At 35.9% G+C, this 23,417-nt stretch overlaps 1 protein-coding gene across 2 annotated transcripts in view; it reads right to left on the reverse strand.

Moving 5' to 3' along the window:
- Positions 1-23,417, reverse strand: part of PTPN4 (protein tyrosine phosphatase non-receptor type 4) — a 109,400-nt gene that overhangs the window by 7,836 nt on the left and 78,147 nt on the right. The window contains exons 14-26 of one of the 2 annotated variants that reach the window (XM_063161812.1): positions 23,271-23,405; positions 21,837-21,995; positions 17,250-17,409; positions 14,267-14,350; positions 14,125-14,181; positions 12,629-12,785; positions 10,988-11,154; positions 9,448-9,538; positions 9,300-9,361; positions 8,393-8,539; positions 5,961-6,089; positions 4,377-4,525; positions 1,221-1,356 (exon numbers count right to left, since the gene is read on the reverse strand). In XM_063161812.1, the coding sequence (XP_063017882.1) occupies positions 1,221-1,356; positions 4,377-4,525; positions 5,961-6,089; positions 8,393-8,539; positions 9,300-9,361; positions 9,448-9,538; positions 10,988-11,154; positions 12,629-12,785; positions 14,125-14,181; positions 14,267-14,350; positions 17,250-17,409; positions 21,837-21,995; positions 23,271-23,405 (1,633 nt within the window). Of the gene's footprint in view, positions 1-1,220; positions 1,357-4,376; positions 4,526-5,960; positions 6,090-6,698; positions 6,818-8,392; positions 8,540-9,299; positions 9,362-9,447; positions 9,539-10,987; positions 11,155-12,628; positions 12,786-14,124; positions 14,182-14,266; positions 14,351-17,249; positions 17,410-21,836; positions 21,996-23,270; positions 23,406-23,417 lie in introns of those variants that run through there. The other variant, XR_010028540.1, reaches the window with a different exon arrangement.

Genomic DNA, 23,417 nt, shown 5'->3' on the forward strand with positions numbered 1-23,417 from the left:
TTTCATGTATCATCACCTTTCTCATCCTTGCTGTGCTACCTGAATACAACTTTTTAGTGAAACATGAGTACTGGAACACAAATTCAGCAGCACTGAATGACTGATGAACTAGAAATGGAGACACATACATAGTTTTTGTCAGCCTTAATACTCTCTGAAGAACAAAAAAATTTTATTCAAATTTAATTCGAGGAACAGCAGCGGGAACATGAAAATTACTACAGCAAATACCTTCAAGTAATTGTGATTCAATACTGGATCTAATGCCTTTTCTCCTTCAAGATGCTTTTTCTCTAAATGCTGTATACTGTGAGTAAAACTACACCAATTACTCATGATTACTCTTTCAAAAAAATAAAAAAACCTGCAACCATCCAAAGTTTGGAACAACCAAAAATCCAATCTTCTTTTTTTCTTTCTGAAAGGCAACACCACTCAAACTTTTCACCCTTTTTAGGTACTTTCTAAAAATGTAAACACTACACTAAACTGCTTTTAGAGATAAGCAATACCTGACTGATAGAATAACAAGTCTCTAAATCTGTTCTAAAACTCTCACAAATCTGAAATATAATACATGAATTATCTCACAAAACCTAAACCTTAAGTTCTGGTATCTTAAGGTATGAAACCCTCAAAAGAATCCTGTAGTAAGTTATTTTTTTTAGACTAAAGAAAAAATGACTTAGGATTGCTTTGATGCATCTCACATTAGATTTAACACACTGATTTTTACAAATATTATTTCTCTGAACACTTCCCTTTAAGTCATTTACAGAGCATAATTAAGGCTTGTTTCCATTACAACTAAGGCATCATAAAATCACTGAATTTCATCACCAAAGTTTTTTCTTGCATACTTTGGTTCTTTCTGTGTTTATCTTTTATACTACTCCCATTCTTAACACCTGGAATTAAGCTCCTTCTTTCTTCTCTGAGTGATTTTTACACTGCTTAAAATTGACCTTTTTGTCATTATTTGCCAGGTATCCCTGAAACAGCTGCTGCCCTTTTTTCAAGTTTTCTCTGTAGAAATTTAAAGAATTGCTCCTTTCCAATAGCCTTAAGAATTTATTTTTACTTGGAGCCAAGGCTACAGCTACACTGGATAAAGGTGATCTCTGCATTATGATCAACAAGTGCATTAAAAACCCATCCAGTATGACTGGATCACAGGAAATCATTGTTCTGCAGCCCAGAACAGCAGGGATGATACTCACAGGTGTTTGGATCATCATGGCTCTTTGATCTCTCATGGTTCTTACAATATCCAGAGGATAAACAGGCTGATTGCACTCGATGAGACACATGGCTGTCTCCATCGTGATCAGCACCCCTGTCCGGCCAATCCCAGCACTGCAACAGCAACAGAAACACAAAGTGGAAAATGAAATCAAGTGTCTGGAGTACAGCTCATATTTCAAGATCTTCCTTCTCCTGGATTCTCAGGGTTGCCCATTATGGCTCCCATACTGCTGGGGCAGGGACAGGACGGGTTGTGCCTGTGTCTGGAAGCAGCCTCAGTCCTGGCTGAACAGAGCAAAGCCCACCAGGTACCCACCAGCACTGCCCCTCCTGGGAGGAGGAAGTGCCTCACCCAGCCATCCCCTGAGCTGAACTGACAGAGATGTCTGGTAGGATCCTGTTACAAACCACACTGACATCTAGGGGATAACACAACACCAGTGCATGCTGGACACTTTGTGTCAGCTGGGCCATTGCTGAAATGATTTCTGCAATGTTGGGCCAATAAAATCAGATTCAAGTCCTTCAAGCAACGCACATCTTCCTATTTCCAAGTAAAACAACAATTACTAAAAACCTCTGTAGGCTGACAATAAGGATTGTTTTCTTGTTATTAAAAGGAATACATGATAGCAATCCCTTTCAAGACAAGGAAGTACCACAACATACACATCTCAGAATGGAAAAATTATCAAGAGAGCTTACAGAAAAATATGTTTTCCTTAAAGATTCATCTACTTTGTTTTATGTACACCTAGGCTTTTCCAGAAATGGCAGGCCTTGAAGACTGAATATTTAGCCTTGAATTCAATGAACAGTTTCAAATCTTTCAATTAATGTTGCATTTTTTAAATGGACAAAAAATGTTTCCCCATACTGGAATATAGGAACAAATACATATTTTGAAATGCCAGCATTATCCTAACTCATACAATAAATCAAATTATTTGGATCTAAAGTGATTAATATAAACATTTCAAACTTTGGAAGTCACTTGTTCTGATTTTAAAGAGTGACTTCAAAATAAGTCTGGCTAAACTACTATTTGAATCTTTGTCCAGGAGGTGGCATTAAAGCTACTCTATATTTCAGTGATGTCATAAGAATTTTAAGACAAGCTGTACATGTGCTGGTTATATAAAATGATTCAGTAATATTTATATTTCTAGAATTTATATGTATAGAACTTAAATGCAGAATGCTTTATCAAATCCAGGCACAAACAAACAGTAACTGTCAAAGAACCTAATGACTCATTTTACAATTTCAAAAGATTCAGAGGGCAACAACGATGGAAAATGTGATAATTCCCCTATGACAAACATAAGGTAGGGTAGGACTCTTCAGCTTAGAAAAGGCAATCACTGACTGATGGAGTAGAACACTGAGAGACAAGGCTTGAAAATCATGAAAGGCATGGACAGGATGGGTGGTTCCTATCTCATCTAGAACAAGAATTAGAAACTGTTCAACAAAACTAGTAAGAGCTTGTAAAGATAAAAATAACCACATGATACAACATCAGAAACTAGTGGCTTATGCAGCTCAATATAACAAAAACCTGTCTAACTCCTTAAGGTATTGGTTGCTTTATAATCTCTATGGGTATGGACCATTTTGTATTTACATTATTATTATTGTACAAAATAAAATAATTTTCTATTGGCTACTTGGATTCCTTACACTAAAGTTGGTGGCTTAGTCCTGAAAACAAATGTTGTTGCACTAATGCCCTGTCCCATTATACTGAAGAGATGTTAAAAATAGAGTGCGTGCACCATATGGAGGAACACCTGGGCTCCTTCTGCTTGACTCCCTGCTGGAATTTGGTTATACTTCCCAACAGCCACCAGGTTGGGCCAATTAAGTAAGTTATGTTCAACTGTGATAATCCATCTCTTTTCTTCTGTGAAACATAAATTTTTCATAAAGCTTCAATTGCACATTGAAATTATCAGTTTGGAGCTGAACTTGTGCCTCCTTGAGATGAATGAAACTGTTCCTACTCTCCAATGTTGTTTTTCCAGTGTTTCTGCACTTTTTATAACATAGAGGGTGTATTTGGCTGCCATTTTCACCATTTTTGCACAACCATATTAACCAGAAGTATATTAATAATGGAAGCTGAGAAGCAGTACCAGTTAAGACACTGGCATTCTGGTACTAGTTTCCCTAGTCAGATTCACCCTGACCTGCATAAAACAGAATTTGAGAGCAGAACTAATGAAATACAATTTCTGATACACAAGGTGTATTTTTCTTTTTTCTTTCATCTCCTTCAATAAATGTCCAGTTTATTGTAGTCTTCAAATTTGTTTTATCCCTAACACTTCTCAGCTTCTCTCTGAAAAGAACGATATATGCCTGGCTCAGTTACACTGACTCTTTGGGGAGTATTCAGAATTGAGAGGTCAAATATTCACAGAACTGCTCCCCAAGAATTGTGATAGCACATGTTCATTTGAAAACAACTGGTATTATTCTAGTTTGCCAATCAGGTATTTTAAAATGATTAAGGTCTTGAAATTCACTAAAGGAATGGAGAATGCTATAACGAAGTATTGCACAAGGAAAAGAAAAATTACATTTCATGTGTATGTAAAGATCTAAACAACAGCTATTTTAACTCATGACAAGGTAAACTGTTGAGAAAAATGTTTCATCTTAATGTAAGCATCAAAATACCACATAGCCTAAGACTGCAGATTTGAGAGAAAATGTGTTTTAATTGATCTTTTAATAAATCAGCCACATTTTCCACTATGGATTATTAACACAACTACTCTAGAGCTTTGTAGAACAGGAACCTATTCCTCATGGTTACCAAGTATCTTTTGCCATTTCCCTGAATTATTATGTAGATTGTTACCACAAGCATTTAAATTGGAAAAAACCCCAAAACATCCCAGCAAAATGCCTGAACAGATCAACACATGTTGCTGTTCAAAATCTTGCTTATTGAAATGTGATTACCACATTAAATATTTGTTTTATCTCAAGGTTTGAGTTTTCCTGTCATCCCCACAGCAGATACTATTAAATATTTACTTCAGGAACAAAGCACAAAACAGCTATTTGATGATAAAAAGTTCCCTTTGATGATTTAATAAAATGGGAAAAAAATGTGATACCTGCAGTGAACAACAACAGGTTCTTCTCTGCCAGCCCTCTTCTTTCGCACGAGACACACGAAATCGAGGAAATCGCTGGAATCGTCAGGAACCCCATGGTCAGGCCATGCAATGTACTGGATTTGGGTCAGCTGGCGGCTTTCCTCTTTCTAATCACAAACATGACATTTCATCAAGGGTAATTCAAGTCCCATTTTTAAAAAGCAGCAAAAACAATAATATAAACATCAATAGTACATTTATAGCAACTTGTACCCATAATCAAAGTGGCTTCAGGCAACTAGCAGTGCTTTGTGAGAGCTAACCATCAGTCATCCTGGATTTTACAATTACTTTTTTTTTTTCCTTAAAAGTAAAATAGGAAATCCACAAATGCTTTCATCTTCAACAGGTGAAAAAAATTACAGAGCATGTAATAGAAAAGCAGTTAAAGGATACCAGCAATCTAATTGAACACTAGATGTACAAGAAGGTGGTCATATTCTTAGCAAACCAAATTTAACAGAACGAGATAGCATCTTACAAGATCAAATTACAGAAGTGGGGTAAGGAGGGGAGATCAGACATAAAAGCTTTCCTTCAGACCCTGTGTGAACAGCAGCAGTGTGTTGGCTTGATCTGAGCCTCCTACACCTAAAAGGCACAATGACACTGTTTTCCCCTCCCTCCCGGCCCATGCTGTGGTATCACAAATATAATCAATCGGCCTCTGGTTAGGGGAGGGGACAGCCCGGGCAACCGGAGTCGAATTTCAAAAGAAGAGGAGCTACTGCACTTTAAATAGCCTTTAGGCACTGAATCATTTACAGAGATTCCACGGCTGATAGCAGATGAGCAATTGTCTCAACAGGACACAGGGCAGGAATTTTAACTGCAAATTGACTAAAAGGCAGCTCTATAAAACTGGCTTCTCAACTGGCAACTCAAGCAGTGAGAAATAACTACGTGAACTAAATTCCAGATACTCATTTCCAAACATTTCTGACATTGAAATGCTGCCTGGGAAGGCTCTGAAAACTACATATGCCCTGACAATCGTGCAATGCATGTCCAAAAAGGTCCTTGTTTACATGTAGTTACCACTCCAGATTCATCTTTCAGCAGGATTTATCTTCCATCTTCTAGCATGTACTGTTCAAGATGGAATTAAGAACTATTTGCCTCTACAAAGACTTTTCATCATCAGTGTGATGATGAAACACCTCTAATGTCTCACATGTTCTGAAAACATCAAGGGAATAACAAGTTTCTCAACTTCTTTTATTACTCTTTTTCTTTGGCCCAGTTATGAAATAGACCAATAAAAACTTTTAGGATAAATGATATATCCTTCATGTGATCCAATCAATATGATTATGAAAAATGAATCTCAGTGATATTTTCACTTTTGAAAAGTTTGTTATCATTTTATGGATAGAATTTCTCCTAGGAAAGTACATGACAATTCGTTTTCTAGAGGGTTCTAGAAATAAACAGTCTCATTTATATGGATATGCCACCAAGTTGAAAAGAAAATCTATGCATGTTTTAGGTAGTATCCAAGGATTCTGCAGAATAATACATGAAAATATATTAAGATTTTACCTCCAGATTAGTCAATGTCATTTCTCGAAAGACATAAGCAGGATTTCCTTCTTCTGAATGGCAGGTAATCTGAAAATTCCCATATGATGAGCTTCCTGATGGCTCTGGCCAGTACTGATGGCATTTAACCTAAGGTCAACATATTTTTAAAGATGCCTGTGTTTAAATTCAGTGTATAATTTCCATTTCCTCTAGTTTTTATACCTTTATTTGTTACGGATTATTTTGATCATTTTGTAAACACTATTTAATTACTTACCAAATAGACTTTGTTACCTGATTACTGTTTATAAAATAGGGTATCATAAAGATTTCCTGTTTCTCTTTCCAAGAGGACACATGCACCAGCTCTTGCATTAGTTTAATTGAAGATGGATGCCGCCTTTAACATCCATTACAATTTTTTTAAGACTTTGTCTATAAATACTCCATCTTAACACTTGACTGACAAAGATGCTGCTTTATAAATATTTCTGACCTTCAGAATCCTAATCTGATCTTCTCAAAGAACACTTAGATGGGAAAAGAACAAACAAAAAAAAAGGGAAATACGCAACAAAAACGTTGCTAAGCTAATGCAGAAAATAAGGGGATGAGGATGGTGGACTTCAGGGACTCCCAATCAAGTCCTCAAATGTGAATGAAAACTTCAAACACTGTGATTTTCTGAAATATGGTTTGAATGCCTAATGACAGAGGTCATTTCAGCTCAAGTGTACTTTTGCATTTCCAACCCACCTGGCGAGTCTTTAAGAGCAGCCAGATTTGCAGACTTCCTGCTCCACTGAGACATCCCGGCATGCAGTGGGATAGTGATGTCAGAAGCCTCATGATCAGCTTTAGAGCAGGGAGTCTGCCTATGGGTATAAGACAGATAAGGCCTTTTATTTCATTATTAAGCAGCTCTCTAAAGAACTCCACAAATATCATTATTGAAGGGGTGGGGGAACCTCAGAGAACTGCTATTGCAAGTCTGTTCTTAGCAGATCTGCAAAGAAAACTCAAAGTAAAAGGGCACTTGTACTGAAATTCCCTCTAATCATTGTTATTTGGGAGCAGGCAGCATCATGCAAACACTGAGGCACTGAAAAATGGTTTAAAACCACTGCAACTTCCCTTCAGTTATTTTAATTCTATATAGAGTCCTGACCTCACAGCAAGTATATGGTTGTTAAAAAGTCAGAATACATACAGACAGCTGAACTACAATTCAAGCTGGTCAGAACAACCACAACCCATTATAAATCCATCTTCAAAAGAAATCCTGATATGGAGGAATTCCACTACACTGAATTATAGCAGACAGTCATTTCTGTCCACACACTTAACCAGCCACTGCTACTGTGAATGCTCCAGACTAAACCAAGTAACTCAGGAATTACACTGTGTATGACCACACCTGATTGTTTTGCCTATCTCCAAAGGATAGAACTGCATGAAATCCAAAGTTATTAAGGAGAAACTACAGCTTAAACCAAAACCAAACAAGCCAAAAAAAATCACCTGAGGCCTTTTATAGCAAAACACACAATTATTTTTACTAATTTTAACTCTTAATTACTCTATTACTGGTATTCTATTTTAACACATGTCATATACAAATTAAAGGGCAATGATTATTTCACATGATTAAACAAATCTTTATAACAGAATAATATTTTATGGGAAATTTTAGAGTTCAAGTTTTAGGAAAATCCTTGATAAGACACCCATCCAGGCATGGGACATTAACCCTACAAAGCTGTATTAGGCTGCCTTAAAAATTAATCTCACTACATATCAAAGAAGTATTCTATGAAAACTGATGGAACTTCTTGGAGTTCCTTCATTTGAAGTTTGGAGAAAAAAAGTTCTATGAAGCTAAATTCTAGATGCTTTTTACTTTACAATAAGGAACCTAACAAAGCAGACTGAAAGTATTTGAGGAAATACATGAAGAGTTATGTGTTTTTCAGGACTGAACAAAGTTTAACTATTGGCTGCATTAAGAACTCCAGAAGGTTTAAAATCTCAGACTCATCATTGCAAAAGAAGTAGGAATGCACTGTTCTTATGAAAAACAGTTACAGACTGACAGAACAGCTCTGGTTGGAATGGACCTTTAAAGACCATCCAGTCCAGCCACCTGCAGTGAGCAGGGAGCTCTCCAACTAAACTGAGTTACTCTGAGCTCCATCCAACACGACCTTCAGTCAGAGAGATGAACATTCACCACCTCTGGGCAACTTGTGCCAGTATTTCACCACTCACATTGTAAAAATTTCTTCCTTATATCTACTCTACCTACACTTTTCTAGTTTAATACTACTTCCTACTGTCCCCTTGACATATTATATGCCATCACAATATATTCCTCTAATATTTTAAAGGCTAATCACCAACAGTTTTTTAGAAGATTGTGGAAGTGGCATTTAAGGAAATGTTTTACTTACTCTGCCCCGTTCTACTTGAGTTGTTAACATCACAACCATGGAAGAGCCTTGCTCCCAAGTCATCTGCCAGAAATCAGGACAAGTGTTTGGTAATGGACCTTGGCAAGCAATGTACTGGTTTATTATTGTGGAAGAAGGGATTTCCATCTAAAAGAAGACAAAGTCATTATTTCAATTCCTACAGCAAATAAAAGTCAGGCATCAGACATTTACAGTTTAGCAACTGATTTTTAAAAAAGCAGCCATGACATTAATTCTATTTCTTACAGGCTAGCAAATATGAATTGGTACAGATAAAAATTCTTTAAGTGTTTCACATGCAAATTACTACAAAGACTCAAATACACTTTACACTTTACTGACAGTCATGTAGTTGCCACAATGAAGATTAATGGGTGAAAAAAGAAATTACAGAGCAGTTGGCAAATAATTCAGGTGCAACTATTTCTTGCTCTGTGGCTTTTTGACACTAGGATTTAAAACACAGATCTCAGAATTTAATATCTGGAGTTTTTTTCATTACAGTAAGTAGCTGTAATTTTTCTGTTACTAACAATGAAAAAAATAAGAAGCAAAAGAAATTGATGCCAAATTAAACTTTACTGTTGTTGAACACAACTGTCAGGAAAGTAATCAGAAAAGAAGAATTAATGGCTCTGGAGAGGGCTGGCTTCAGTTTGCATTTTTTCACATTAAATGCAGGGCTAGACCTTAAACATTTCTGAAAAGATGTGCCACCAAACATTAGGAAGGAAATTGTCTACAGGAAATTTCAAATCACCTGACTAGAGGCTTAGTATTCCAGCCTGAACTAGATTCATGAAAAAAGATTTTTAAAATTAATTTTTTCATTGAAAAACTATAGAATTACTTAATATCAGAAGCACTTCTGAAAAATACTACTCACATTTATATAATTTGCATTGATGTAATCTTCATTACTTTTTAAAATAACCCGTGTAGCATCATCTGAAGAAAAAATTCAGGAAGATGTTACTAATTTAGTAAGCACAGTAAAATACTTTCAGAGCACATACAGACATAGCAATACTTACAAGGCGAAATGTCTCTGTATCTATTTTTGGAAATGTTTTGAGGTAATCTGGCACAAGACATTGTCATTCCAGGCTTTTTCCTATACAATTGCTAAAAGACAAAGCTGATGGTCAGAACATAATAAATGCAACAGTCTCATTATTATATTATTTGCCTAGAGAGAATTTGCTCTAAAAAGAGGTGCTTCTTAGGACATAAACTATGAAGCAACAGTAGTTTCCACAAACATGAAAAGACATTTAAAAATAAAGCACTATAAATTTAGTTATACTCTGGGATCACTGAAAATGACCAAGATGTAGCCAAAACTTGGTTAAAGACAAAATGAACATTAAATTTCAATCTTCCACTAGAACATTAATCCAGAGAAAAACTAGTATTGTATAGTGGTAAGTGAACTCACTGATATGGACATCCCACTTGGTCATTTGGGACAAGCAGATTATGTTGTGTATAGCCATCAACCTACATTGCACTTCTTTCAGTTAGAATTTTTGGCTTTTTCCCCAGATGTCCTTCTGTATTCCATTAACTTTAGAGCAAATCCTGGTTACTTTGCTCTTTTCCAGTACAAAATTGCTTTTGAGAGGTTCCTGCCCTTTCATGCCTTAGTCATGCATTGCCACAACCCTTGTGCTACAAAAAACATCAGTGAAACAATCCAGGTTCAAAAAAAGCAGTTTAAAAAACTTTTACACATTGAACCTGCTAGGGAGAATAAAACTTGTATTAAAGCAGAGTTCTTAATAATTTAGAAAAAAAATCTGCTTTTTCTAAATATAAAAGGAAATTTTACCAAAGTCCTTAAAGAATAGTATATAAAATGTATTTTATAGATATATGTTGCAAAATACAATGCTAGGTCTTCATTCGGTAAGGAATTCACAAAATTTGCCCTGCTGTGTTTTACAAACCTACTCTTTCCTGCTTTAAGCCACTTGATCTCATGCATTTAAGAGGGATATCACCAAGTCAGTGCTGAAGAAAGACCATGGCTATCAGCAGCTTAATGCCCCACAGAAAATGCACCACTGTTCTGAAATATGTCAGTAAAAATCAACCATTTATAAAAAACACAGTTACATTAGCCTTTAACATTAGGGCAGTATTTTCCATTGGTTATTTCACCTTCCCTCATCAAGAGTGCCTATAGAATGTCAGTGTCATTCAGTTTCTACGGCAACCTAGGTATGGAATGAAGGCCTGAGTACAGAACACATGTTTTGGTAGACATTCTTCAGCCTTCATCTTTATGAAAGTATTTTATTAGCATGTCCCTGATAACCACAAGAAGTGTAAGTAATCAATAAAACTATTTATAAAACTAAAACCCAGGATTAGGTGTTCTTAATTTGCACATACAATACAGGATTGATTTTTTTTTCCCTTGGTTATTTTTCTTTTGAGAATGTAAGGCAATTGTTTTCCCAAAGAATGCTGACTGTACTGAAATTTAACTGAAATCTGCTTCATTTAAAAATAATTGCTGTCCCAAAAGAGGTGGAACTTGCCCCCAGCTCCAGGCAATTCAGTACTCACATCAAACTGAGCCAGGACAGTTCCAGTGATGAGCCCCTCTGCTAACTGAATCATGGACTCCCTCAGAGCATTATCATCTTGATGGACACCATCAAGGGGAGATTTCTCAGGGATGTACTGAAAATCAGGCTCACTCTCCAGCTTCTCTTCCACAACATCGTAGACAGCTACAACAAGAAAAGGTATGAATGCTCTGAAGATGCTGTTTGACTAAAGTTAGCTGTAAGTTATTTATTTAAAATAGCAAAACTACTACATTTCTCCTGTAGAAAAATCCACACTTATTAGCACATTGATTTTAGTCCCCATCAGCAAGGACAGAGAGCCTTCACTGATCATTATAATCCATGACAAAACTATTTTTTTCTTTAGTGTAATAGTAATTTTAAGTGAAAGCCCATCACTAACAGCTAAAATTTTGATCAAAACTCACATTATACCCTGCCTTGTCTGATATAACTCTCAAATCTCAGATTCTCACACCATGCCTCTGATATCATTATAGCTGCATTTATATTTTACTTACAATTCACTCAGAACTCATTTTAGGCTTCAGTAATTAGGGCAAGACGTGAAGACCACCTGAGAAAATTGCATTTGATACATGGCATTATAAAGCTATCAGTGCTCTATGGGCTTCTTGCCTATAAGCTCAGAAATTATATGCATCCTCTGCTACACATAACAGACCTATGCTGTTCAAAAGCCTGTTTTAAAATTATTTTACATCACTACAAAGAAGGAAACTGGCAACTCCTCACTTCTACAACTCACATGTTTTTATCCAGAATACAAAGGTAATTCACATGCAAAGGGAAAGACAGTTTGTTTTAGAAAATGTGCAAACAAAGCTCATAATTTTGTCTGAAAAGAAAGTAAGCACACAAAAGCTGCAAGAGAACACAGAATGACAGCACATGTAAGTGGGGAGTGCAAATTAGTGAAAAAGGGAAAAAAAATTATGAGGTGAATGAGGTACTCTGCAAAAGTAATTTCAATTATTCCAATTAAACGTCAATATTTTTCATTCTGCTTTTTCCTCTCCAACTCCACTGTAGTTAGGAGGTGCTGCAGAATTAAATCCAGTGCCCATCTGCTGGCTATGCTCCAACAGTGTATTTTGTGAATACACTACATAAGCTTTTACTTAGACTGCATTTTAGCACTTCTACTAAAACTCCTCAGTAGAAATGTTACCAGTGGTTTTGGATTGATTTAAAAATATATGGAAGGATTTTGTATGTACTGACTTCCAATGTCACCCAAACACTGAGTATTTGGTAGGGGGTTTTTTGTTTGTGTTTGTTCTAAATTTTCCTTAAGAGAACAATAATAACCTTATGAAATACATTCAATATCCATATAGCTTTCTGGACATTTTTATCAATAAGAGTGAGAACAAAATTTAAATTAGCTCACTGTTAGAAATATTTTATGCCTGACTTTATTATTTTGCAACACTTAGTTATACACAGCTCCTTAGATTATGGGATCGATACACTCTGTTGTGACAATTCCTTTTCAGGGAAGGGAGTTATTTCTTACAGGTTACACATTCCATGCCAGGACACAAAATGGAGGTTAGAAACTGAGAGCAGGGTGTGGATTTTTATTTTTAATTATGATGCACAAGGCACTCACCATTGGGTCGAACTAGGAGCACCAGTTCCCCTGAGTGTCTCTCACAGCTGGCTTTAATAAACATCACAACTTGGTCGTGGGTATGCTCTGCTATGTCCCTGCCATTAATCAGGACTACCTGGTCCCCTTCATTCAAACGAGGGACACACAGATCAGCCTGCAAGGTTGAGGGAAAAAACCAAAACCATCTGTAACACAAGCCATTACCAATTTCTTACCTTAAAATAACAACTTAAAGTAACTATACTTGGGCTCTCCAACCCTAACAGCCCTGTTGCTATGGCTGCTGCACTGTATTTAAATGATAAATCCAAGAGTTACACAATCCACAGGCAGTGCCATTCCCATTTGCAGCTGGGAGGTGACTGGCACTGTAATGTGTCTTTCAGCAGCTGTTACTCTACCCCTCAGCTGATGCAGAAAGCTCCTCTGTTTGAATCACCCTTTGTACAGGCAAATAAAAAGCAGGATGTTTTTATCTTAGCAGGGAGGGGAGAAACATGGCAAAACCGTGTCCAAATCAATTTCACAGGCTTAAATGCTTCAGGTCTGAAATACTGCAATGGTAATAGCAAAAAACAATGCACAACTCCCAGTAATCCCAGGGAGAGGAATCAGGTGATAAAAAGTGTTATTATAACCACATTCTAAACATCACTGCAGAAAAGAAAGAGCTCAAGCCATCACCAACTATCTTCTCCCTACAGAGTGAATCTTTAAAGCCAAAACTATTCATGTTATTAAATATTTCAGGGATAATAATTAACAAGACACATGAAGAATTATTTCACCAAACATTTCAATATTTTCAAAGAGTAAAAAAAAAAAAAAAGGGGCAAATAAATGGTTAACTCCACTCTAACACCTATTGACAGAGCTCACTCCAGTCAGCTGAATACCAGGTCAGGATTTCTGGCAATAAATTGACAAATATTGTGCCTAGTTTGAAGACACTCTTATAGTCACTAAACATCAGTAACAACACACAATCAGACCTGATGAATGATTCATAATGTCTGGTTTTAATCTACATGTTGGCTTTACTCAGCTACATCTGTCACTGAAGTAAGACATTTGCTATTTTAGTTATTTTTAACACTCTTTCAATATGTAATTTATGTGAAATTACTGAATGTCTATATCTAAAAAAAGCCATAAAGTAAAAGTATTTTTAGGATGGAACAGCTCAAGTACCAGTACATACTGAGCATCTGTAATGCCTTGTAATTTTCAGAAATTAAACTTTGTTTCAGCAGGAAAAAATACTTTTAAAGATTGACATATTTAAATATTTGACATACTTTTAAAGATTTAACATATTTTAAAAATATGTTCTACAGCCCCACCAAATTTTTACTGCATGTAATTTGCTTTGTTCTGGTAACTTTATAGCAAAACCTAATTTTCATAGTCAGCTAGAAAACAATTTATAATTTTCAGTACATCCTTCAAGATACACAGATACTGCTACCAAGTCTGCTTTTTTGATAACTTACAGGTGTTCCTGGAGCTACCCTGGACACTATTACCGGCATCTTCTGATCATATCCGCCCTTTAAAAACAAATTAAATTAGTGAGAAATCCCAAATGTCAGAAAAGAACCTTAATACACGTAAAAGGAATAGATGTACTGTTACCTTTACATTGAAGCCAAACCTTCCATTTTCATCTGGTTTCATTCTGATCATAACAAGATTGTCATGGGGGACACCACCATTGGGCTATTGGACAAAAGTGATATTATATTAGTATATATTTTGTTCACAGTTAGATTTTGAGGATATTGTATTTAATAATTCTGCAGTTTCCTTATCAAATAACTGCTCCTGGACACTTGAGAAAATATCAAGCAAGAACACAAACATCTTGGGTTTGCATAAAAGGGAAAAATTACACATTTAAGAGTCTTGGACATAACTAATTTAAAGGACTGTTCTGTCAAAGTAAGCTCAAAGTAAGAAAGAATATTAGAAAAGACTAACTGGCTTCATAACTCTAATAAAAATAGCTTACTAAATGGAAACTTCTTAAATTAATTTTAAATTTATTTTAATTACGACCACAGTGAAGAGCTGCAATAAGAATGCATTACAATGAAAAGGAAGATAATTGTCCTTTTGTTTCTCTTAACTGCAATATGCCAGTAGTAAGCAAGGAAATCCTGGTTCCCTATCCCTTGCTCCATTTTCAGTCTAGTGGATTATGTGGTGTGACATATGCTCTGCACTGATTCACCTCTGAAAATTTTAGCTGCTTTCTTCTTGGTTTTATTGGGATGACAGCAACACTGTTAAAGGAGATGCCAATAAACTCAGGAATATTAGCTACCTCTTTAATCTGAAAAAAAACAACTTAGTGCCATTGAAGTGATTTTTAGCTGGTTCCCATCTATATTTATTTCACAGACTGAACATTAGCTAGCATTTCCATAGTTCCTACAGTGAGAATGCAAAGTAAAAAAAGAAATGTTTTTCAAGAAAGTTTTCAATGTTACTAGTTACAGCAAAGCAGAAGACTCATACTCAGAAAAATAAACAAAGAACTTAGAAAAGCAAGTATTTTTATATGTTAGAAAGTTCAAAACCTGGAGTTTCACTAGGCTAAAGAAGTCTGCACAATCTGGCTCATTAGAAGTTAACTCAGCTGCAGGTGTCTTCTGTTCTTGGTTAAAACAAAACAAAATTCACCAAATGTATTCATAGTAATGAAAGAGTGAAAAATTTGGGAAAGTAATGGCACAAGAGATATTAATGAAAAGGAAGGGCATTAGGAAGCCTGATCATATGCCAATCACTTCAGCCTATGCTTACTGGCGTGGGAGATCAGACAGAATGAACTTCTACCAAGTGCTCACCTGCAGCATTTGGCAGCTTTTGTGCCCCTGCATTCCCCTGACACAAAGGAAATGCTAATTTCCTGCTTTAAGATGCTATTTTGAGCAGAAGTTTATAATGCAAGTATGCAGAGAGGACTGTATGCCATCCTTAATGTGTCTGACTGAAGGGATTTTGACCACACCTGTTTTCAAGTACTTTCAAGTACTTCTGACATTCTCAGACTGGACACTTAGGGATTGCCGATGGAGTAAAAAGTTGTCATTCCCATATGTGTCCTACTACCTTTCAGCACAGACCCTCCATACATGCAACAAAGAAAATTCAAAAGTTTTATGAAGTCAAAATGGTGAGGGGTACTCTCTAAAATATTTGAGATGGAACAGCAGAAGACTGTAGCAGCGCAGGAACCTGGATTCTGGTCAGAAAAAGCAATTTTGAAACAAAGCAACATTCCAAAAATTTCAGTCATGCTATGTTCCTTCTTCTGCAATCCCCAAAATAAAAAGTCATCAGCAGACCAAATTAGATGTTCAATTACAACAGTGAGCTGCCTTCAGCGAGCCTGCATAAATGTGTCCCACTGCAGCACAGCAAACAATCACACTGACAATGCACAGAGAAAAAAACAGCTCATTCACACAGCTGTGTTGGTTTTGCAGAACTAAAAGGAGTTAAAAAAACAAGTGAAAGTTATTTTTGTCAATTTGGTAAAGATAACTGAATACAGGGCAGAAAAACTTGATGACTAAAGTAGTGTTATCTTTCACAGCAACAGTACTTTAATGTGACTCAGGTAAGCACTGCCTGAAGACAAAGCTGTTACAAACCCTCATTATTTAATTACAACAAAAAAAATTTACAACATTCCCAAAACACTCAAAAACTTAAAACTCTCACTTTTTAGTCTTTTATTAGAACCCCAGATATGAAATGAAACAGGGGCTTTATGGAAATCTTAACTTTGTTGTAAGGCCTGAGAGATCAGAACTCCAGAGGTTTACAGTTCAGGATGCAAAAAAACCAAACTAAGGCATTTCTAAATATCAGTTTGGGGAGGTGACTCATAATTTTGAATGCCTGAGGCTGACAAAATTGTTTACACAGTATTTGCTACATCTGGATGTTTCCCCATCCTCCAACACATTTCTTGTTCTATTTACTGTTCACATTGGTATAACATCTAGAACCACTGGAAAACTTCTGGAAGGACAAAAACTACAAAAGTGATCACGGAGATCTCTCCTCAGTCAGACAATCAACTGACTATCTTACTCATCTCACACATGCTTGATTATGGAAAAAGAACTGGTGATATTTTTGTATTTGCTATCACAGGCCTCTAGATACTCTCTTTCTTGGAAATTCTGATGAGAAATGCAACCACAGACTCAAGAAGCTTCCCCTGATAAAACTACTTTAGAAGCTGGTAGGCATTTTCAGGGTTAGCTTTTCAGCTAAAGCTAGATTAAACACCTGCAATGTCTTTAAAATTTTTGGCAAATGACTTCTCAAAGAAGAGGTTAGGCAGAAATTTCTGCATGTGCTGAAAAGCTAATGCTCAAAAGGTCTGCAAAACCATCCCCATGTAGTGATTTGTTATCAACTGACAAAGCACTACTCCAGCAGCTAGAGTCAAACCAGCAGGAGCCAGTGAAGGGACAGTAGTGCTGCAAGGTAATGCACAAACACAGCAGCTCTGAAATGCCTGAGAACCAAGCCCATGTACAATAGGACCATCATTCTGATAAAAAGCAGAATGGTTCAACTGGATCAAAAAACTTACGGTGGATTTTTCAGGTGATGCAGGAACATCAAAAGTTTCATTAATATGGTTATCCAGTTCTTGCTGTGAGTGTGAATGATGAATTTGGTTCCAACTGTTCTTTTTAAATTGTTTGGGTGGCAACGCTGGAGGCTGCCCATCTATAGGAGTCTCTTGAGATCTAAATACCAAAATAGAAATATGAAGTGGAACAACCATGAGATATTGACAGTTCTTTCAGGGCTGCAAATAAACTGAAAACGCTAGAACAAACTCAAAGAGTTTGAGAGATGGTTATCTGTAGGTATTTTTAGAACCTCAAAATGTAGTGCAGTAGAATATATTGGCAGCTTATGTTTGCACCTGTTGCAGCATTTTTCTCGACAAGTAACTGTACACAGAACCAGCAAGTTCATCTTTTACCTACAACCTTCTTAAAAATGGTTTTACATGCTTTAACCCATTACTTCTGACCTGCAAGCACTCCATTGTAGATTAATACAAATGTTCTCTGTGTTTTTGTATATTATGGTGAATTTCCTTTTGTTAGTCCTCTCGGAATAAAAGCTAAACTCTGTAATTCATATTACATAAATATATGATTCATCATTCATTATAGGGATTTATATTTAAGAATTAAAAAGAACATTTGGAAAGGCTCAAAAGGGCAGTGAGCTCACAGTTCCCAGTAACTTGTTTGAATGCCAGTTTCTAAATACCAGCAGGATACGTCTCCTCCACAAGCACCCCATGAAAAGGTGCTATTAAGTCATTTAACGATTTCAGACAGCAGCCCACTTATACCAGATCCATAAACCATCAAGAATGAACTTACAGGTTATAGCTGAATCTAAAGAGAATGCTACCACCAAAAATAGGGTGTCTGTTCTTTCACCCACATCCCTGGCTGCTTCCTTGAAGAACTGGTCCTCCTCCCTTGGCTAAGGCAGCTTACACCAAGCAACCAAAAGCACTTTTTGGACAAGCCTGGGTCCTCCAGTTTATCTCAGGGCTGGCCACCATGCAGGGAGGGAAGGACACTCCCAGAGGCAAAAGGAAGACACTGCTCCTTTCATTATCAGCAAGCTGTAGTGGTAACTCATCACAAAACTCCTTCCAAAAGACACAAACATGAGCAGCCCTGCTGTATTCAGTAGTCTCGCCTCAGTGAACTGTTAGCAGGGCAAGACTCTCAGTATGAGACTGCACAAGGTTTCAAGTTGCTGCAAATCTGAAAACCTAAGGCACACATCAAACTTCACACCATAAAATTTGTCTCTGTGCAATTCAAGAAAGGCAGATCCCAGATACATGTTCAAAAATAAAAATCTCAGCAAAATGGAATATACAGATAAAAAAAAAAGAACCTTTTTCAAAAAGCATGAAAACTGGGAAATAGAACACTTCACTTGGAAATGCCAAACATTTTCTGCTTTAGTTTAAAAAAAATTAGTCAATAGTCTTAGAAAACAAAACTGGTAACGTTTTTGTCAGTGTATGAGAGAAAACAGCACATTCTAAAAGATCCCAACAATATTTTTCTGCTTTATTTCAACTTTCAGAAAATATTTTTTTCAGGAAGTGTTACAAGAAAAAAAAAGCACTAATTATTCAGTTGATGTCTGAAGAACCTTATGTTCAAAACACAGTTGGGAAGAAAAATAGTATTTCTTAACACTTTTCAGCGCAAGTAACAGAAAAAAGAGCACATTTCATTTTTCAAGATAAGCAGCTTTTCTAAATTCATTTTTGTGGAGAGAAAAATATGATGATTGTCAACATTTGCAAAACAAATCTGCAAGGCAGCTATAAACTATTTAGACATCGACTTACAAAGGTCACCCAGAGATTTTTAGCTGCCTATGCACTCATTCATTCAAGTTTGGCCAGCACAGATTACTCAGTTTTTTAAGTTATGTATTTTCCTGAAAACAATTACTCCTGAGAGCTTCGAACCAAAGAAAAAAGGAACAGAAAACATGAATAGAAACACAAAAGAAGTTATTCTGATAAAAGCAGAAGATGGATCTGATGTTTGACTAGATGTCTGTACATACATGTCAACAAACACAAGTAAATTCCTACCTAACACACAAACTTAAAGAAAGGATTTGAAAAGTTACTTAAATGAGCATTTTACAAGCAGCAATGCAAGTTCTGTAATATATTAGCATAATGATTTGTGAGAACTAACAATCAAGCCTCGGGCATAAACTTCAGTGCTTTATATTTGCCCAGTCAGCTTTGAATTTCCTTATGAATGCTCAGACAATGGCGGTGAAAGCAGCCTATTTTGCAGGCAAAGCAGCTCTCTGTTACTGAATTCAGCAATTTACATAATAATAAAATAACATACAAACCCTGGCACTGGCAAGCTTTGGGTATTTTTGTTACAGATATCCGGTCTGATCTTTTTAATATATTTAGCAAAAGTTCCATACACACCCCCATAAATTTATTAAACTAAACACTTACCACGTGCTTTTGGAATTTGAGGTTATAATTAGCTAAGGGAACTACAAGCACTATCTCTCCATTTAGTGTTAAACAGGATGTGCAGATGGAGAAAAGATGTCCAATTAAAGGTCATATTAGCTAAACTATTATATACTTCTGAACTGCATGGAAACTGTTAATTTCTTTTGCTATGTTGATTCCAAACTCAAAAAGATCACCAAACCTATTGCCAGTCAGGTTAGCCCCTCTTTTGCACACATATAAATTTGATCAATAAATAAGAGTTTCTGACAAATTAGCACATGGACTACTCAAATCTTTTCCACCAGAAAGGTCAAATTGATTAAGAAATAGCTTTTTGGACTGTAGAACAGTATAGTTTAAAATTATATAGCTACTATGAACTTCATGTCAACTATTTTCCTTCATAAATGGCAAATCTTGAATCAATAACATTAGCTTAAACCTTCAAAATACCTTAATGGAATTCATATATTTTTGAAAGTCAATGTCCCCATTCTTGAAAGTATCTTATACTAGAGATCAATACCGGGATATCAAATTTTAGTTTTAAGCTTCTAACAAGAGGAAAAAAAAACCTCAAAATGGAACCCCTAACACTTAGTGCTTGGGCATAAAAAGTGCAAAAACATGAAAAAGAAGCCATAGTTGTAGAAAACCACTTCCTCTCTTTCTAAGACTCATTTCTATGGTGACTTACTCAAGAAATAAGTACTAAATAAACAAATCCTAAACACTCAGGGAGATCTTGTACAACTTCAAGTAAAGGTATATAAATAAAAGAGAGATTTAATAATTGTGCTTTCTTCACTGTATCCATGTGTCATTCAGTAAGGGCTTCTCTTAACTGACTTCAGATGGAAGTCTTACAACAGAAGGAACCTGACCCTGTGTGGCCTCTGGACAACAAAACTCTAATATGAGAAAAGATTCTCATCTGTTCCAGTTCTGAGAGTCCTTTGGCATGTGAATATGTTAAAATTCCACCAAAAAAAGGGAGAATTTACGCGCCTAAGTCAAATTAATATTACATAACCCTGAAAGTTAAGAAACTAGCTGAGTCAAATTGTAAATATTGTAGTCTATCGTAAAAAGCATCATATGCTATATTAGAAAACTTTTAAAATTTTGTATTCTATTTCCCTCCTAAAAATTAGAGTTGTTAAAACTGAAAGCACAGTCAGTCTAAGCAAGGTTTTAAAACTGTGTTTAAAGAGTTTCCCAGAGTAATTTTTCCTGAGACATACCATTTGTTTATAAACATGTAATTAGCTATGTGCTGCTTTAGAGTTCTCAACTGAAACCATTTGTATGCTTTCCCTGCTAATAGAGATTATGATACAAAACTATGAGGGCATATCTGGCTTTACATTATCAGCTACACTAAGAGGGTACAGTGCCAGTGATAAAATGGTATATATTGAAATATTTTTCCTTATTAATCTGTATTCTGAACACAATTTATTGAGTATTTCAGTATCTTTGAATAACTCAATGGGGATGTTTGTCTTCCTTCTGGACCCAGTATGGAATAATAGTTTTTATTTCACCCATTGCATCCAATGGTAAGCAAGCTTACACTATAAAGAATATTCAGCAGTATTAAAAAAAAAACCAGCCTGACTAAAAAGCTTATTTTTTAAGCCTAAGTGTCAGCTTAAAAAAAATAAAAAATTAACTCTGTAACAATACTAGCAATGTCCAAATGCCCAGCTGCCAAAAAGGTGCATAGTAGTTTGTAAATCTCACTTCTGTGCCTTGACAAAAAAGCAACATTTGCAGACTTGTGGGAATTAAAACTTTCATTCAATTCCATCAAAAACCCAACTTTTGGTTCCACATCCAGACACTGATGGTCACATTACAGCAAACCCACATCTTGTGTTGGTGAGGATGGTATTGTAATCCCGAATCTGGAACATGTCAGACACAGGTGTTCAGCTCTGTATCTGTAGCTCTTTCTCACAGTAAGACCTACACTAACACCCCTAAATAACAACCACTTTTTATTTATTAGATTGCCTGGCTCTCCCTGACCCCACATTCAGCAATAAATTCTTCAAGACCAGGATCTCAGATTCCCTTCAGCAGCCCTGCATGCCACAGTGGCTTGGTAGGAGCAGAACTTACGGGGATGATTCCAGTATGATGCTGTTGGCCTGGGTGGAGGATGGAGATCTGTGATTTACAAACACTTCACTGGGGGAGGTGTGAACCACATGATCCACTAAATGTCCCACTGATGAGGGTCGTAACCGGGCTCCTTCTTGAGTGAAGGCAGAGTTGCGACTGAGAGGGAAAGCAGAGCAGTGCAATGTGAAATAACAACAATTTTATTGTTAATCTACATCTCTGATAACACCCACTAAAATGGGATGCTAAAAAAATTATTTTCTCTCAGGGCAAGCACATGTTCGTACACATATTTTTATTAAAATTTCAAAAATCACTGAAAAAATTATGTTGTCAGAACAACATGTATTTCATTTTTTTAAGTGTTCAAAAATTACTTTAATAAACACTAAGGGCTATTGAAATAATTTATTTACTTTTAATTAAAGAAGCCTGAAACCATTATGCTCCAATGAACAAGCCAGCAGCCCAGTCAACAAGAAGAAAAATAGATTCCTAAGAAGACAAATCCTGACTCTGTTCATGGCAGAACTTAACCTGAATTTATTAAGATGAACAATTTATCCCCTGAATCTTCCCCTAGAAGAATCACAAGCTTTGCACTGAGAGTTTTATAATTTCTGGAATCCAGTATTTTCCTATTTGAAAACTAGCATGACAATATTAAAATTCTTTTAAACATGTATGAATTAAGTATATTATGTTTTAAGCATCATTATTACACAATTTTAAAGTAATTTTTAAGTAATTAAGTAATTTTTAAGTAATTAAAGTAATTTTTAAATGCTACCGGTATTTACAACATTGATCTTGTGAATAATATGCTGTAGAATCTTAAAATTCTGACATTTATGTAATACAAAATTGAATAACACTGATTCTTAAGCAAGTTTCAGCACACTGAGAAAATTGGTTACCCTCCAAACGAAATCAGGAATGTTTTTTCACTCACTTAAAACAGAAGGTTCTATCATATGAAGAGTGAACATTGAAAGCAAAGGCACAAAAATTGAGAGGAATAAACCTGCAAGGATTTCCAATAAAGTAATTTTACCCAATGTTTAAAAAAGTGGTATTAAGTGAAATAAATTATGTTTAAAATATCCCATAGATTTTATTATCAGGGTCTTTTTTACACCAAATTAATAGCTTACTTTTAACTGAGCTTGAGAAAACTCAAACTCTCAAATTTAGGGTAGTGTGACACATCCTACACTTTTTATAGGTCAAGTGAGAAAAGTGAGAAGCACCTAAAACTCATCCCTAAAAAAAATTTTTTTTTATCTGAAGCCAAGTGTTACAGAGAATCATTTGGCACATATTTTTTGAAGCTATTTGTCTACATAACCCATGAATCCCTTTATTACACAAGCAGGTCACTCCCATCAGAGGTAGAGAGTCACTTGTAGGGAGAGATTTGATGCTACTCACTGATTTGGGGTTCCAGGTGGGGACCGTGATGGGAGGCTCTGTGTTTCCAACCTATCATCAGACAGTGAGTTCCTGCTCACTACTTCCCAATCCATCCCACTCATGACCTTCCGTGCCAAGGGTTTGCTGGGGGATCTAGAAGAAGAA

This window comes from Melospiza melodia, chromosome 8 (genome assembly GCF_035770615.1).
Source record: "Melospiza melodia melodia isolate bMelMel2 chromosome 8, bMelMel2.pri, whole genome shotgun sequence".
Lineage (NCBI taxonomy): Eukaryota > Metazoa > Chordata > Aves > Passeriformes > Passerellidae > Melospiza > Melospiza melodia.